Source organism: Artibeus jamaicensis, unplaced genomic scaffold, assembly GCF_021234435.1.
Source record: "Artibeus jamaicensis isolate MK-2021 breed Jamaican fruit bat unplaced genomic scaffold, CSHL_Jam_final scaffold_833, whole genome shotgun sequence".
NCBI lineage: Eukaryota > Metazoa > Chordata > Mammalia > Chiroptera > Phyllostomidae > Artibeus > Artibeus jamaicensis.
The window spans coordinates 13,737,883-13,752,884 of record NW_026522056.1 but is presented as its reverse complement, the minus strand read 5'-3'; the positions used below and the strand labels follow the sequence as shown (position 1 = coordinate 13,752,884).

The 15,002-nt window shown below is 35.2% G+C and overlaps 1 protein-coding gene and 1 non-coding gene across 2 annotated transcripts in view; both read right to left on the bottom strand.

Annotated features, from left to right (window-relative positions):
- Positions 1-1,827: 1,827 nt before the first annotated feature.
- On the bottom strand, positions 1,828-1,933 carry LOC119036933 (U6 spliceosomal RNA). Its single transcript, XR_005080106.1, has one exon. It is a non-coding gene; the product is annotated as a U6 spliceosomal RNA (small nuclear RNA).
- A 5,684-nt stretch (positions 1,934-7,617) lies between these two features.
- Positions 7,618-15,002, bottom strand: part of TEX15 (testis expressed 15, meiosis and synapsis associated) — a 46,286-nt gene continuing 38,901 nt past the window's right edge. The window contains exons 7-9 of the mRNA XM_053659801.1: positions 13,471-13,529; positions 10,316-11,583; positions 7,618-7,705 (exon numbers count right to left, since the gene is read on the bottom strand). Coding sequence (XP_053515776.1) covers positions 7,665-7,705; positions 10,316-11,583; positions 13,471-13,529 — 1,368 coding nt within the window. The 3' untranslated portion in view covers positions 7,618-7,664. The remainder of the gene's footprint in view (positions 7,706-10,315; positions 11,584-13,470; positions 13,530-15,002) is intronic.

The following is a 15,002-nucleotide window of genomic DNA, read 5'->3' as shown; positions in this document are numbered from 1 at the left end:
TCTGAGGCAAACCCAGAGTTGAGCCAAAAGAAAATGCAATGCCAAGTACTATGCTAGATCGATATCTTGCCAAGAATATGAAACATGTCTATCAACTTAAATCATTCGATGGAAGATGGAATTATACTTTCCTATAATACATTCATCCATATATACAATGTCAGTTTTTAAGGTATACTAAATTCATGTGTCACTTCCACCTAAAAACCTTACACTCACCTTTTCACCATGTGTAACTCGATTGTTCAAGACTTGACTTAGGGTTGTCTTACTCTTCTAAGTATTCCTAAGTCCAGCAGGACTTAAGAGGAAAAGATTTTCTTCTTAAGACCTATAACACCAAGCACAGAATCTATCACACTATTTACTCTTTATTTCACACTATTTACTTTATTTCAATAGCTGGTTTCTTGCGTGCCTCTGTCACTCTACACAGAACATAAACTCCTTTGCAGCCAGAAATGCCTCATGGGTTTTTTTCAGTCCCAAATGTCCATCATACTGCCGAGTGTGGCAACAGAAAGTGCTTGATACACATTTGTTGTTCATAATTTGGTAGTGTATTTACATTGAATGGAATAGATTAATGGATTTTAATTGTCTCTATAAAAACAAGCAAGTGATCATTCCTAATCTCTAATCATTTTTGATTTTTTTTACTCTATCAAACACTTGAGATATTCACTCATAGGTAATTTCTACTTTGCTCTCTGAATGAGTACCATCAAGATTACAGAGGAGAAATTTTTTTGTTATTGCATGTTTCTGGTTCAAGAACAGAAAACAGGTTCTGGTACCAGAAAACAGGGTAAGAAAATTAGTTTTTAGTCTGTCCTAATATTTTGCCCTAAAAATGCATGAGAAGAACACAAAAGTAACACAGCTGACTCAGCAGGTTCTATGTGCTCATAATTCAATAGATGGCATATTTTGAAATCCTGTTTTATTTTTGTATAGTTGAGTATAAGAAAGGTTAAGAGGGTGGGTGTAGTTCTAGGAAACTCACAGAAGTTAATGGTCTTGGGAAAGTTCTCAAAATCATGAGGAGGGATGGAAGACAGAGAGCATGCCTCTCCTGAGTGATACAGAGCAGAATAGGCTTCGGGACAGGACCTGAAGTCCATTTTGAGGAAAATGATGTTTTTGTCAATATTCGGGCATGGTATCAAAAACATCTTGGTTGGGAATCAGTGGATGAGGAGTCATGAGTGATTTAATTCAGCTAACTCCCAATATGGAAAACACATGCACTTCTTAATGTAACTAAAATAATCTCAGCCAAGAGGAGGATGACAGCTAAGAAACGGGGGAGGTTGGGGGACGGAGGGATTGAGCACAAACGGAGGAGGATTCATGGACAAGGACAGTACAATGACTGTGTGGGGTGGTGGGTATAAGGGACTATAGGGTAATGGAAAAAATATAATAAAAATTAAAATAAAATGAATGCAAAAAAAATAAACTTAGCCAAAGAACTAGAAAAATTTGTGTGCACATATGAGGTACCCCCAAAATCCCAGGATTATCTGCAGGAGGGTAGGCCATTTGTAGTAACAGGCTTCCCATACTAGGTGAGCATTCTAGGAACCCATCTCACCGGTGTATGGGCTGGGCTGGTGGTGTTGAGAGAGGCTGCATTTGGCTTCAGTGACATTTTTTGGGAAGACTCAGTGCATTTGCCTATTACATGATGGGTGAATTTATGAGTGTACCCACCCACACCGTGCTGAGTGTCCAGCAGTTTTTTAATAAAAACATAATCTTTATATATTTTTCCCATTACCACATAGTCCCCTTTTACCCCCCTCCCCCCAGCAATCACTGCACAAAAATATGGAACGCTTCACGATTTGCATGTCATCCTTGCACAGAGTCCATGCTAATCTTCTCTGTGTCTTTCCAATATTAGGGTATGTGCTGCCGAAGTGAGCGCTGCTCAACAGTTTTTGACCAAAAGCAGCATGACCCCCGTGCCCCCCTGGTGCGACTTTTTTTGTTTCCCCAGATGAAAAAAGTCCTCAAAGGGAAATGTTTTGCTCATGTGGAAAAGGTGAAACAAACAAAAAAGGTCAGAAGCACTAAAAGGCATCAAAATCAACTGTTCAAAACTTTTGAGCAGCGGAAAAAAACGCCTCGATAAGTGTATTGTATCAAATAGAGAGTACTCTGAAGGTGACTGAAGTTTAAACATGTAAGAATAAATACACAATTTTTTAATAAATAAATTCTGGGGTTTTTTGGGTCCCAGCCTATTGAGCAATTCAAATCGAACAGGCAAATACACATGTTTCTTAATCAAACATGCAAAAATCTCAAACTACTGCTCTTTGCACATTCTAATTTTAAAAGGGATTATATATCAGGTACACAAGTTGTTTGGAATTAAAAAAGCAGGTAAAACATCAAAGGAGAGAGATTTAGGACATCTTATATTCTTTTCAAACAAACAATACTGGAAACTATTAACTGATCTTCACAAAAATGACTTATGCAAAAATATCTTAAAGGGCCTTCTGAATGAGTGCATTTATAAAGTAATCCAATATTTCCCTTTACAGGGATGGTGTCAAGATTAGTTGATGTGCACACATAAATAAACAAACAAACAAATAAATAAATAAAATAGGATGCTTTTGGCACAAGACATGTTCAATAACTGCTGACTGAATGTAAATATGATCTTTAATCAAACAGTAACCAACTGACTAGAGCACCTTTCTCAAAACAAATTCTAACATTTTCAGAAAGAAATGACTCTTGTCATACACCTAAATTATTCTTACCAAATTAAAAAAAAATACTTTAAAATAAAAGGAGTTACAAATCCTAAGATAAATGCAGTTTCCTGTGACGACAAATTGGAATGCAGTGTAATTTGAGACAAACTGTTCCACAGGATATAGTTCAAAGGAGACTTCTAACAAATACCAGAGGGATTCTGTAATGGTTTTAAGATTCAGAAATAACAACAACAAAGCGACAGCATAGCTTACATACCAAGAAATAAAAAGAATTTATATCCTTAGAAAAATTTTCCTGTCTTAACCTCTACTGAATTCTTTTAAGTCTTATTTCCACACTGCATTACTAATCAACCCCTTACCTTCTCAGTTTTTCATTAGCAGCTGTACCTGCCGTCATTGCTCTTGGAATTGCATTTATTATAACAAATTTAAAGTTGTTTTATAAAAATAATTTTTCCCTCCACAATCCTGTTTTTCAAATTGCATGAATAATCCTGAGTTTTATCATGTACTCAGAAAATATTATGAGTTAAAATCAAGCTAAGCCTATAAAAAAGGTTTAATATGCCTGAATACAAATTATTTTTTCCCACTTAAAGTTACCCCCACTGAAAAGGACATGAAGCCTTACTCTCTTTGGAAGACTTAAGATCAAAAGTAACTTTGAGTCCTGGCTGGTGTAGCTCAGTAGGTAGAGTGCGGGCTGCAAATCAAAGGATCACTGATTCGATTCCCAGTCAGGGCACATGCTTGGGTTGCAGGCCAAGTCCCCCCAGTGGGGGCCACGTGAGAGGCAACCACACATTGATGTTTCTCTCCTTCTCTTTCTCCCTCCCTTCCTCTCTCTCTAAAAATAAATAAACAAAATATTTTTTTAAAAAGTAACTTTGAATGTGTATTCAGAGTTTACAAGTATGTACCGCAAACAACTTAGGAGTTGACAGGATATGCTTTGGTAAACTCTGTTAGACGGCTCAAAGAGTATGAATGATAACAAACGCTGGTGTCCAAGATGCACGAGAGGATGCTGAAACTGTTCTACGACTTGTTAAAATTAAAAAAATATTTTAGTGTAACATACAATTAACATTTAAACCTTTTATGTGTATCCCTAAAAGTTCATATATTTTTTATTAAAAACCTTTTCTTTGGGGAATCACTGGGAAAGTGAGGGTACAGCCTTGTATTTTTGGCTAGATTCAGAATCCAGGTTTTAGAGACATTTTTATGTTATGCATATTAATGGAAGGCAGAGTAACATAATAAAAATATAAGAATATGAAAATTAGGTTGATTACCTCCTCAAAGAGACCTTCCCAAAACATCTCAGCTCATGTATCTAGTCATTTTTTTAAATGTATTTTATTATGCTATTACAGTTGTCCCAATTTTTTCCCCTTAGCCCCCCTCTGCCTGATATCCCCTTCCTTACAGAAATCTCCCCCCTTCCCCAGCAGTTCATGTCCAATGGGTTGTGCATCGAAGTTCTTTGGCTTTTCCATTTCCTATACTATTCTTAACATCCCACTCTTGTATCTATCAATTTTTATGCTTTTTAATCCCTGTACCTCTTCCCCCATTTGCCCTCTCCTGCCTCTCAGCTGATAACCCTTCAAATGATCTCCATACCTATGATTCTGTTCCTGTTCTAGTTTGCTTGTTTTTTTGTTGTTCAAGTAGTTTTGTCTTTTATTCCCCTCCCAGTCCACCCCCCCAGTGCCCCCTGCTTAGTTGTTTTTTGATCCAGTTGTTCATAGTTGTGAATTTATTCCACGTTGTTTTTCACGTATCACTTATGATGTGAAATTATTTATTTACATGTTTATGACCTGTCTCTCTAGACTAGAATGAGAACTGCACTGAGGGCAGGACTTTGGCTCGTCCTATGAACCTGCAGGCAGTAATGAAGTGTGTAAGCATGAGGGGAAAGGAAGGAGGCAATGAAAGCAAAAGCAGATGGAGTGGAGTGTTGGGAACCGCCCTGCCTGGTAATCCCATGGCTAAGGCTGAGTGAGCGACCTTCGGACCATAAGCCACTAAGGTAACAAAGCTTATCTCCCTGGCAAAAGTGGCCCATCTGCTCCTTTTACTTCATCCATAACTGGCCCCCAATGCTTGATCGGTTAGCCAATGACGGGTAAGATTCCCCAAGGGGAGAACCACCTAAGATAGGCATGATCACGAGGAGGCCCCAGGGAAGGACTTGGGGGGCTATAGCAAAAGGGGGTGATAGACCCTTGCCTCTCGGCTTTGACCAAGCCTGAGTCCTCATTCTGTCTTCGAGAAGTCTCCTCATCTCTTGGCTGCCTTACTTCCCCTGCCTGACTTAAGCCTGAAACAATAACAGGGGGCTGTGCAGCCCCTGCTGGAAAGGTAAGGTCCCCCAGGTGATCAGGCCTAAGAAAGAATAAATTCCTGTGACACCTGCTTTGCTAAGAATGCTCTCAATTAAATGATAAGGGTCCGAGCAGGAAATGAGTTTGTTTCCCAAAGTTTTGTAGCCCTTTAGCTAACAGACCCTGACTCAGAATAGGCCCTTGTAGTTCTTTGTATGCTATCTATTGTTTGATCCTTACTGGCTGACCATCATTAATGAGCTTTACCTGAATTCCTGTGCAATCTGAACCCAATAAAAGCTTGTCAAGGCAAGGGTGAAGGCGCTCTCCCCTTGAGAGAGTAGCTGTGCCGTCCCTTTTCCTCCACGGGACTCGGTAGTCTGAGTGAATTTGTCTCCTATCTCATCCACGACACCTCGGACACTGATGCGGGCTGGTGTCTACATCGGTGGAGGAAGGGCTCCAGTGGTTTACTTGGTCTCTAAGTCAGTTCTCTGTGGGGTGGGTTGGTGTTCACGTAATAGGTGTATCTAAACCCAGGACCATCCGCATATTTGCTCATTCTTCAAGATACACAAAGGGAACCTCCCCTACCTCCCTGAAACCAAATAAATCCTGGAATTCAGTTTATTCAGATCATTCTTCTTCAAGTTCCGAAAGAATATTTACAGATAGCCAGGAATTTTTGGTGTATAATGTTAGCTCAATTTTAAATTTCTTCTATTTTTATTTTTAGAACCAAAATTTTAGCTCAAGGAGGAAAATACTACATTTTTTCATGGTCTGTTTCAAAGTACAGATTTCTAAGTATAACTGAATATTCAGATAAGATTGTTTTCATTTTTTTGAAGAAATTCAAACTTATGAAATAAAAATATCATGAAGACAGTATCAGTATCAACAGAATCTGAAAGTTGTTTAAAGAAAGCATCTTTAATTAGAATATTTAACTTTTGGTTTACCTAAAAGAAACATTTTTAATAATAAATTTGTAACATATTTTTATAACCAAACACAAATCAAATGGCTGAGGCAGTGTCATTTTTTGAATAACAGTTAAGATTATTGCTGTAATGCCTGTTTAAGTGTTCTGATTTTTACAGACTATTTTCAAATAAAACAACTATATGGACAAAAATACATGTGATCTTGGTATTGCTTTAATTCTATAGCATTTTTTCAAATTCGTTTTTCTCGATTGCAGTTCTTTGCTTGACCTTCCTCTTTTAAAGATCTGTTTGCTTGCTAGAGAAGAACCCTAAGCATTCTGCATTCTGTGCTGTTCAGTTAATGTGGCTAAAGAAGCTTCTCCTGGGGGTTATTAGTGTTTTCTAAATTCAAAATTTACTCTACAATAGATATGGCTGAATTACACTCCGTTTGGAGACCTGTGCTAGATAACAGTTTGCTAACTTAAAAAAGTTTGAGAGAACACTGAAAGGTTACCTGTCTGTGCAAATCTATTACCACATTTTAGGGCCTGCTAGCACGTGAGAAAATGCTGTCTAGTTGCGAGGAATCCGTCTGACTGAAATCTCACAGCAAACAGGGATATTGCTGGCGGTCAGAGAGGTTTCTGAAGATCACAGTTACACACTATACCCTGTTGTTCTACAATGGTTATCATTAAGGCATTTTTTTTACTTCTGTGGATTACTGAAAAGGAAAAAAAAATTGTAACCCCAGCACTAAGAAAACTTGTATTTGTGCTATATTATTTAAATAACTAAAATAACATAAAACTAATAGTGTAAAGACTTTTTTCCCTATTATTTGCCACAAAATCATCAAAAACTGTTTATATTATGAAATACAAATACAAAAGATAATATTGTGGAAAAGGCTATATAAAAAAAGATATGAAATGTGCTTTAATTTCAATATAATGAAAAAAACTGCTTCAAATATAAACATTTAAAAATTTCTACTCAATGACAAACACTGAAAATATATAAAAACTATTACAATATAGTTTTATAAATAAAAATCAGAAAATATTGATTTAAAGCAAGTTGCCATGCTGGACATAGTAAAATTGTAAACTACAGAAATAAAATATCAAGAACTATAAAATTATTGTCCTGACAACCAATACAAGTAAAAAGAATCCTATTTTAATCTAAGTCAAATGGTATAACACTATCATAAACAATGTACCAAAAATATCAGAAACAAATTCTTAAGATTTTACTACTTTTGCTTAACCTTAATCACAGTAAATGTCACATTTAACTCTCCTCATTCTATTAGAATAATCTCAAAGAAAATCTTTATATAACTGTAATAGCTGCAATAGGAACACTTCAAAAAATCATGTTTCTGATGGTAGGGGGATACTGAAATAGCCTAGTTTAGAGTTCACTAAAATAACTGTATAATTATGGTATTTTAGATGTCAGAAACTGATTTCCCACTGCATTGTATGATATGCTTTGTTCCAGTTAAAAATTGTATAAAATGTTGTATGATTTATATTTCCTACCACACTTACATATATTTAAAATGTTAACATAAAAGTATACGAGTAAAGATACTTGAAAAAACTTGTAAATCTCTCCTTTATTTCAGTAGACAGAAAACTGTTTCAATGTCCTGGATGAAAGAGCTCTTGATGTTGCCATGGAACTGGAAGAAAAAACAAAACACAAAGATTTGAGAAAGTTAATAATGCAAACTAATGGCACATAATAGTACAGTGGAGAGACCTGAGTTCAGTTAAAGCCGAAGAGATCAAAGTTTTAATCACACATCTGCCCTTCACTTGCCATGGGATCCTGAGAAAGTGATTTAAGCCTCCCTAAAGGAGTTTCTTCATCTGCAAAAGAACAATTGTTTCTAACCTCTCTCAGGCATCTTGTAAGAAATAAATGGAATAAAGGATACAACGTGTCTGAAACACAGGGCTCACCTAGTCCCTTCCTTAGTCCCTTTAGTTCCATTCATGGTGTTGAGCAAGAGCATCACGACCTGCCCAGCAGGTGGGTTGTAGGGATTTTCACATTAAGAATATAGTTCCTGCAAGTGTGTGAGGTCATCTCACAGATTATTTGCACTCATGAAAACTAAATGATGTGCTTACATTGCCTCCTAATTTTTTTAGAGTCACTTTTGGATACTATAATAAGTAAATAATCATTTCTCCTTTTATTATCACTCAACCAATATAACCAAAGAGGTAACAATTAAAAATTTCAAGAATCAAAGCTGAACTTGATTCCAGAGATGTCTTTTTTAGACAGTTTAAGAACATTATTATTATTTTTTAAGATTTTATTTATTTTTACACAGAGGGGAAGGGAGGAAGAGAGCGAGAGAAACATCAATGTGTGGTTGCTGCTCACATGCCCCCTACTGGGGGACCTGGCCTACAACTATGCATGTGCCCTAGACTGAGAGTCAAACCAGGGACCCTTTGATTTGCAAGCCAGCACTCAAACACTGAGCCACAGCAGCCAGGGCTAAGAACATTATTAAGAACACCAGAAAGTTCAAACTACGAGAATCTTTATGAAACAGTTACATTCAAGATGTCTGCTTTAATTCATCGGTTTGCCACATCTGTGCTTAGTGTATTCATCATTACAGCACAAGGAGCAGCAGCAGTAATGTATTGAATTAACCAAAAAGGATTATATACGCTCCAGACCTTCCTTTAGAGGTTTTTTCAGATTGTTTTTTGGTGAAAAATTCCCAGTCCTGTTTAAATTCATTTGGTGGGGCAGAGAGGGAAGGAATGATACACAGATAATTGCAACATCACACAACATTCAGATGCCTCATTCCGTTGAGAAGTGCACACAAAAAGTACTATGGGGAAACAGTCCCAAGTTCAATGTGACTTGCATACAGAAATGGAAGCGGTGGGAAAGGAGGCTATACACAGGATTGTGAAGGACCCTGCATTCCAACCTAATTTGAATTTTATCCTATAGGTGTTAGATGCCAGTGTCAACTCCAATGCAAAGGTGCCCCCATGACAGATTTTTTTCCCTCCCTTGTTTGTGAAGCTCTTTTAGGTCAGGGGTTATTTCTTTTTTCTCTGTTAAAATTAATTTTTAAATTATAGTTGACATACAATATAATATTAGTTCAGGTGTACAATATAGTATTTATAAATTTATACACCCCAGGAAGCGACCACAGTAAGTCTAGTAACCATCTGTCACTATACACAGTTAATAAGATATTGACAATATTCTCTATGCTATCCTGATTAGGCTTTCTCCTTAGAAATAGAACTATGTTAATAAGTTGCTCTTTGTTCAAATTAGACAAATGAAATGAATTGATTCAACTAATTTTTCTACTTAATAATTTGTAAGAAAGTGCAGGACTGAGACACAATCCTTGAATTTAAAGAAATTCTCTTACATTTCTCTGGTTAAGACATGAAGAGATTAACTTCATTAACAGTATATTTTATTTCTTATGGTAGAATGCTTGGGTGTTAGTGAATAACTAGCTTTTGCAGAATCATCAGTAATTGCTTTAAAATTATGCTTTAACTCTGGTAAATATATATTTCAATTTAATTTTAAAAATCTATACTATAATCATATTTTACAAATAGAATTATGTTCAAGGAGAAAATCTTCAAGTCCCAATAGCAAACCACCAGGTTGTTCTATTGACACATCTCAACTCCATTTTCACTTCTGCTAAGGTGACATATTAAAATACAGAAGAAGAGTAACTGCTTTATCTGATTGAAGTTTCTTTTTCCACTTTTTTTAAATCTTATTTTTCTCCATTTATTAAAATAATGTACATGTTCCCAGTAGAAAATACAGAAAAACACTTCCTACACACCCCAAACTTTATCACTCAGCGGCAGACAGGTTTAAATGTTGGTGTACTTCATTTCAGTATTTCTATGCATTTCTTTGATTACATAGGTAAATTTATATGACATAGTTTTAAAAACTGTCATTAAAAACTTAAATAAATCCTTTAATTGTCAAAGCATACTTCATGGTATGAATTAATTACAATTTTGTTAATGATTCCCAAAATTGAGTTTTGTTGAAGAACACACTAATAACATTGTTCTTTTTTCCCCATCTTTAACAACATACCTGACAAGATAATTTAACTCTACCTAATATTTGAACAAGTCTACATATATGCACAGAAATACGGCTGCTATGTATCATCACTTGTAAGTTGTTTACATAAATATACAAAGATGAAAGTAAAAACTCAATGCAAGCAAGCCTTAGAACTTGTGAAACTCACCATAAGTCCAAAGAACTTGTGGAAGCACACCTAAATCAGGAGGGTAAGGGTATGCAGCTTGTGGTAGCAGCTGATAGGAAGCACAGTGGGAAAAGGCTGGCTGCTGAACATTGGAAAAAACAGGCACCTGAGATGGAAAATACCTGTTTGCTGGCGTAAGGCCATATGCTCGTGGATCCCCAGGGAAGTAACCAAAATATCGAGAGAATAAAAGATTAGAATGTATATTTTGGACAGTGCTTGGAACTGCAGTGAAGATCTCAGAAGAAGGTGGCTGTACTTCGAATGATGTTATGCCTTGGTATGTCTGGGTAATGAAACTGCCATTGCTACTGCTGTAATGATAAACATACCAAGCACAGGAAGGAGATACAGTTCCAAATGAGTGTTCAGAAGAACTATATATTGGGGAACATGCAGCCTGTGGAAGCTCACTGCAATGTGTGGCAGCATTCTGAGTTAGCACTTTAGAATTTTTATTCTTCTTTTGTTCAGAAAAAGAATTTTTATTATTTTTTTGTTCTGCTGTTTGACTGACATTAAGGGTTATATTCTCAGATGTTTCAACAGGTACAGTGCTGGGGTTCAATGTATCCTTCACATATTTTTCTTTTGACTCAGTTTTTGCAGGTTGTGTTTCATTTATTTCTTGAAGAGGTATTTTGTTCTGGATAAATATGGGTTCTGTAGATTTAGTGCCTGTATAATTTTTAATAGATGAGTTTAATATTTCATTATCTTGAAGTTCAAAGACAGTGCCATTCATTTCTAAATTGGCATGGATATCACTCACAAGACAGAAAATAGGCTTTGAGGGCACTAATGCATTCAACAGAAAAGTAGCATCAGTTCCTGGTTTCATGTCTGAGGGATCTGGGGAATTGTTAAGTTTCTTCTGTGAAGGTGTTTCATGGTCTTTTGAAAAGGTTCCATGTACACTTTTTTGGTCACAAATTGCAAAAGAAGAACAATCTTTCTTATCACTTTTTGTTTCAGCAGTACTAAAATTCACATTTCTTTTCTTCATGCTATTTACCTTTTCCTGATGTCCAGTGAATTCTTCTGAAGTATCAGATGAAATATTGGTTAAATCAAATTTTCCCTCCGACTTCAACATGCAAGTGTCTTTTAGGTTCTTTAAAGGTAAAGGTGAGGCAGGTAGTGATCTTTGCATTTCAACCTTTTTTGGAGATCCATAGTTTCTTTTCAGATTGCCAGATGAACTTGGTCCTATTTCGCTTTCATTTTCAGGATGAGATCTTGTGGTCCTATTAAGTGTATCATATAATAAAAACCATTGAAAATATACAGTTATATATATTTTTAAAATATACAGAGCTTCCAAATCTTGTAAAAACTTATTTTATACTTTGGGTATTTCTTGATAGAGACCTTTAGAAACAGAAAAGCATCGTTATTTGATTCTTTCAGTGTAGATTCTAATTCATATACCTCCGACCCAGTGACAATATTCTTTACTTAACACATGGCTACACATCTAACTGGTGAACAACCAAACATGCCCTACCCTCTAAGGTCTTCTGTTATCATTAACAACTAAGATATTTTGTCCGTTCCAAGTTGAGAACAGAAAAAGCAAACCTCTAAAATTCCTTGCCAATTTAATATTCTTGTCATTCCTACATAAATGTGGACAGTTTCAAGCAGGCTGAAGGAAGCATCCATCATGGGCAGGTAGAGAACCAAACAATTAACACAGGTCCCCAAGGGAAATGTATTTTTTGGTGTCTCATCAAATTCTTTTAATTACATCTGGAAAAGAACATGCTGAAAAGAAAAAAGTAACCACTCCTCTAGAGTCAAGCAAAACTAATCTTTGGCCTTGAATTTGTATTTTCCACGTATGAAACTAAAAGTTCCACATTTTACTTAATCCAGCTTCCTTCAAAAGCACTTTAATAACTAAATTGCCATCTAACCCTATATAATACTTTGACACAATTTCCAGAAAGTATAATTTCTGACTTTATAATATTTCCACTGATGTTTCAGTGATGCCCCACCTGACTGACAGTTGCCTGTGTTGTCTTGTCCTTTTATGTATTTTCTTAGAGGATATTCTTCCATGAAGATAACACCCTTTATTAACCTTATTATTAATTTTCCTGCTGGGTGAAACCAAATTTGATTCTTTGAGTGGCAAATACTACCTATACTTAGCTACCCAAACCAACATGATTACAGAACTTGTTTATATGTTATTCTTCTAACAGCCTGTTCTTTTTTATACCACTACATAACTGTTCAAAGTTATACGTGCCAGGAAATAAAATGTTGCATTGAAAGGAGTAAACCCAAGTAAAACACACATGAGGGTGTATTTTTTGTATTTTATACTATTTTCATTCATAAAATGAAAAGATGGAAAAAAATGAAGCTTATTATAAACTGAAAATCTTAGCAAGCTGAATAAAACAAATGATGGGTAACAAGTCCAACGGTGGCAGTTCACATCAAAATAAGAAAAATATCAACAATGTAGTGAGATTTTCCTAAAAAATAATTCAGTTTCAAGAGTTAGGCTTTCTTTTGAAATCAAGTTCTGTGTATATTATAGTGTTAAACATCCTTTCATGAAACACTGGTGTGTTTATGTGTATCTATAACTAAGCTCCCACTTAGTAATATAAGTTGGCAATTTATCTGTTTTTAGCCAGTTTTGAAATGTGATGGTCTCTAAAGTCCACAAATTTTAAAAAATCTGATCACTTGTCCTATTCTTTTAAGCCATTTTTAGTAAAATCTGTCACTAAGCACGATCGGCTCTTTAAGTAATGTCTGTCAAATAAGACTTTTACTCTTTTATTATTAAAACATTCCTCTTTTCTAAGTCCTGACTGACTTACAACTTCTAACTGTACTCAGAATCTCCTTTCCCTTTACATCTTTTTAAAAATACATTTCACAGGACATTATCCTTCAATACTCACAGAATAAAGTTCATTATCTTTAGGCCTTACTTAATAAACTGCATAATCTCAAACGACTTCCTCCCTCTTTAGATTACTCATGTCCTCTAAATTCCATGTATGATCCAGCACAGGTATAGATAAATAAATGGCTTAGTCTTGCTCCTTAGTATTTGCTCAGTTTTATTTAGTTTTTCTTCAGATACAGCTGACAGCAACTCTTACCTTGGATACTTGGACGTTGCCTTTTCTCCGTTGATTTTTGTGACACCTTTCTCATTAACCTATGGTTAAAAGATACGAAGTAAAGCTGCATTGGTGATGGTTTAAAATACAGTATATTTACTATCTTAATAGCAGATATTTGCAATGACTAGTTCTGTCATCATCTAAAATGCACTAACACTACATTCATTATTGATCCTCCCCTTCAAAAAGTAGTGACTCTGCCAGACTTCCCATACTTCATTAATGTTTGGAGATACTTAAAAGAAATCTGAAAAAACAATTCTTATTCTCATATTTTATAACAAATATTAGAGTCCACTTTACCACTGCTCCCTCTTTTATACTTTTCAGTAATCTAGTCATTCAGGCCCACCGTAAGTAACAGCTGTCAAACTTGGATTTTCCTTTCTTATTCTGTAAAACAGCACACCCTCTTCTAGGCCCTGGATACTTACTACTTCTAACTGTTCTCAGAACCTCTACCTTCAAATTACTGAAAATACATGTTTTACAGGACACTGTCTTTTAACATGGAAAGAATAAAGTTCAAATTCCTTAAGACATTTCATAATCTGAAACAATCTCCATATTTGGTTTGTTCACTAAGTTAAATTTTTTGTTCCAGACATACTTTTAAACTTATTTCTCAAGATAGGTCAATGAGCATTGAGTCTTTGTTCATGTTACTTTCTGTAAGTTAAGATACCTTCTTCATTTTTACAATTATCTGAATTTTTTTTTACCTTAAGGCAAGGCTTTGTGTTATTCCATGAAATCAACACATAAACCTCCCCCGTTTTTTTTTGTTGTTGTTCTCAATACTTACAATAGCTTTTTAGTATCACCCTCTTTTTACTCACTGTGAAATACACAACTTGTGTTCCTGTGTTTTGGAAGTATGTGTATAAAGTAGTTGTTTATTATGCATTTTCCTAAATACACAATGTAATAATACCTAATGATTAGTTTCCTAGTCTCTACAGCTAATGAATACAGTTAGAAGAAAGTAACAGTGCCTATATCATAAGGCTTTTGTGAATAATAAAGAGTTAATACACATCTGTATAATATTACAACAGTACCAAGAACACACAAAAATGCTGTATAAAATTTGCTACATGAAATATGTTCATGCAGGACTTCTAACACCTTCCTAATAATCTATTTTAAAATATCTGTCCTATTTCCCCATGTGGATAATGGTAAAAAAACACAGGCTCTCTTAGCAGTTTTTAATATCCACTACATTAACCATGTAGACTTGTTATATAAGAGCTATTCAATAAATACTTGCTCATTCACTTAACTCACATTCATAATGTTGGACTTCCCCTTAAGATGCAATTAAAATTAACATAATTCCAGAAATGTTTTTCCTAAGAATTTGTACATTTAAAGGACATTTATAAGGTACCTCACATACACAATCATTTATAGTTTATAGATAATATAAATTATTGAATCCAATGCTTTAGTAAATTCATTTTGCAAGGCAGTATGTAAACCATGATCAATTTTTACAATTTGGC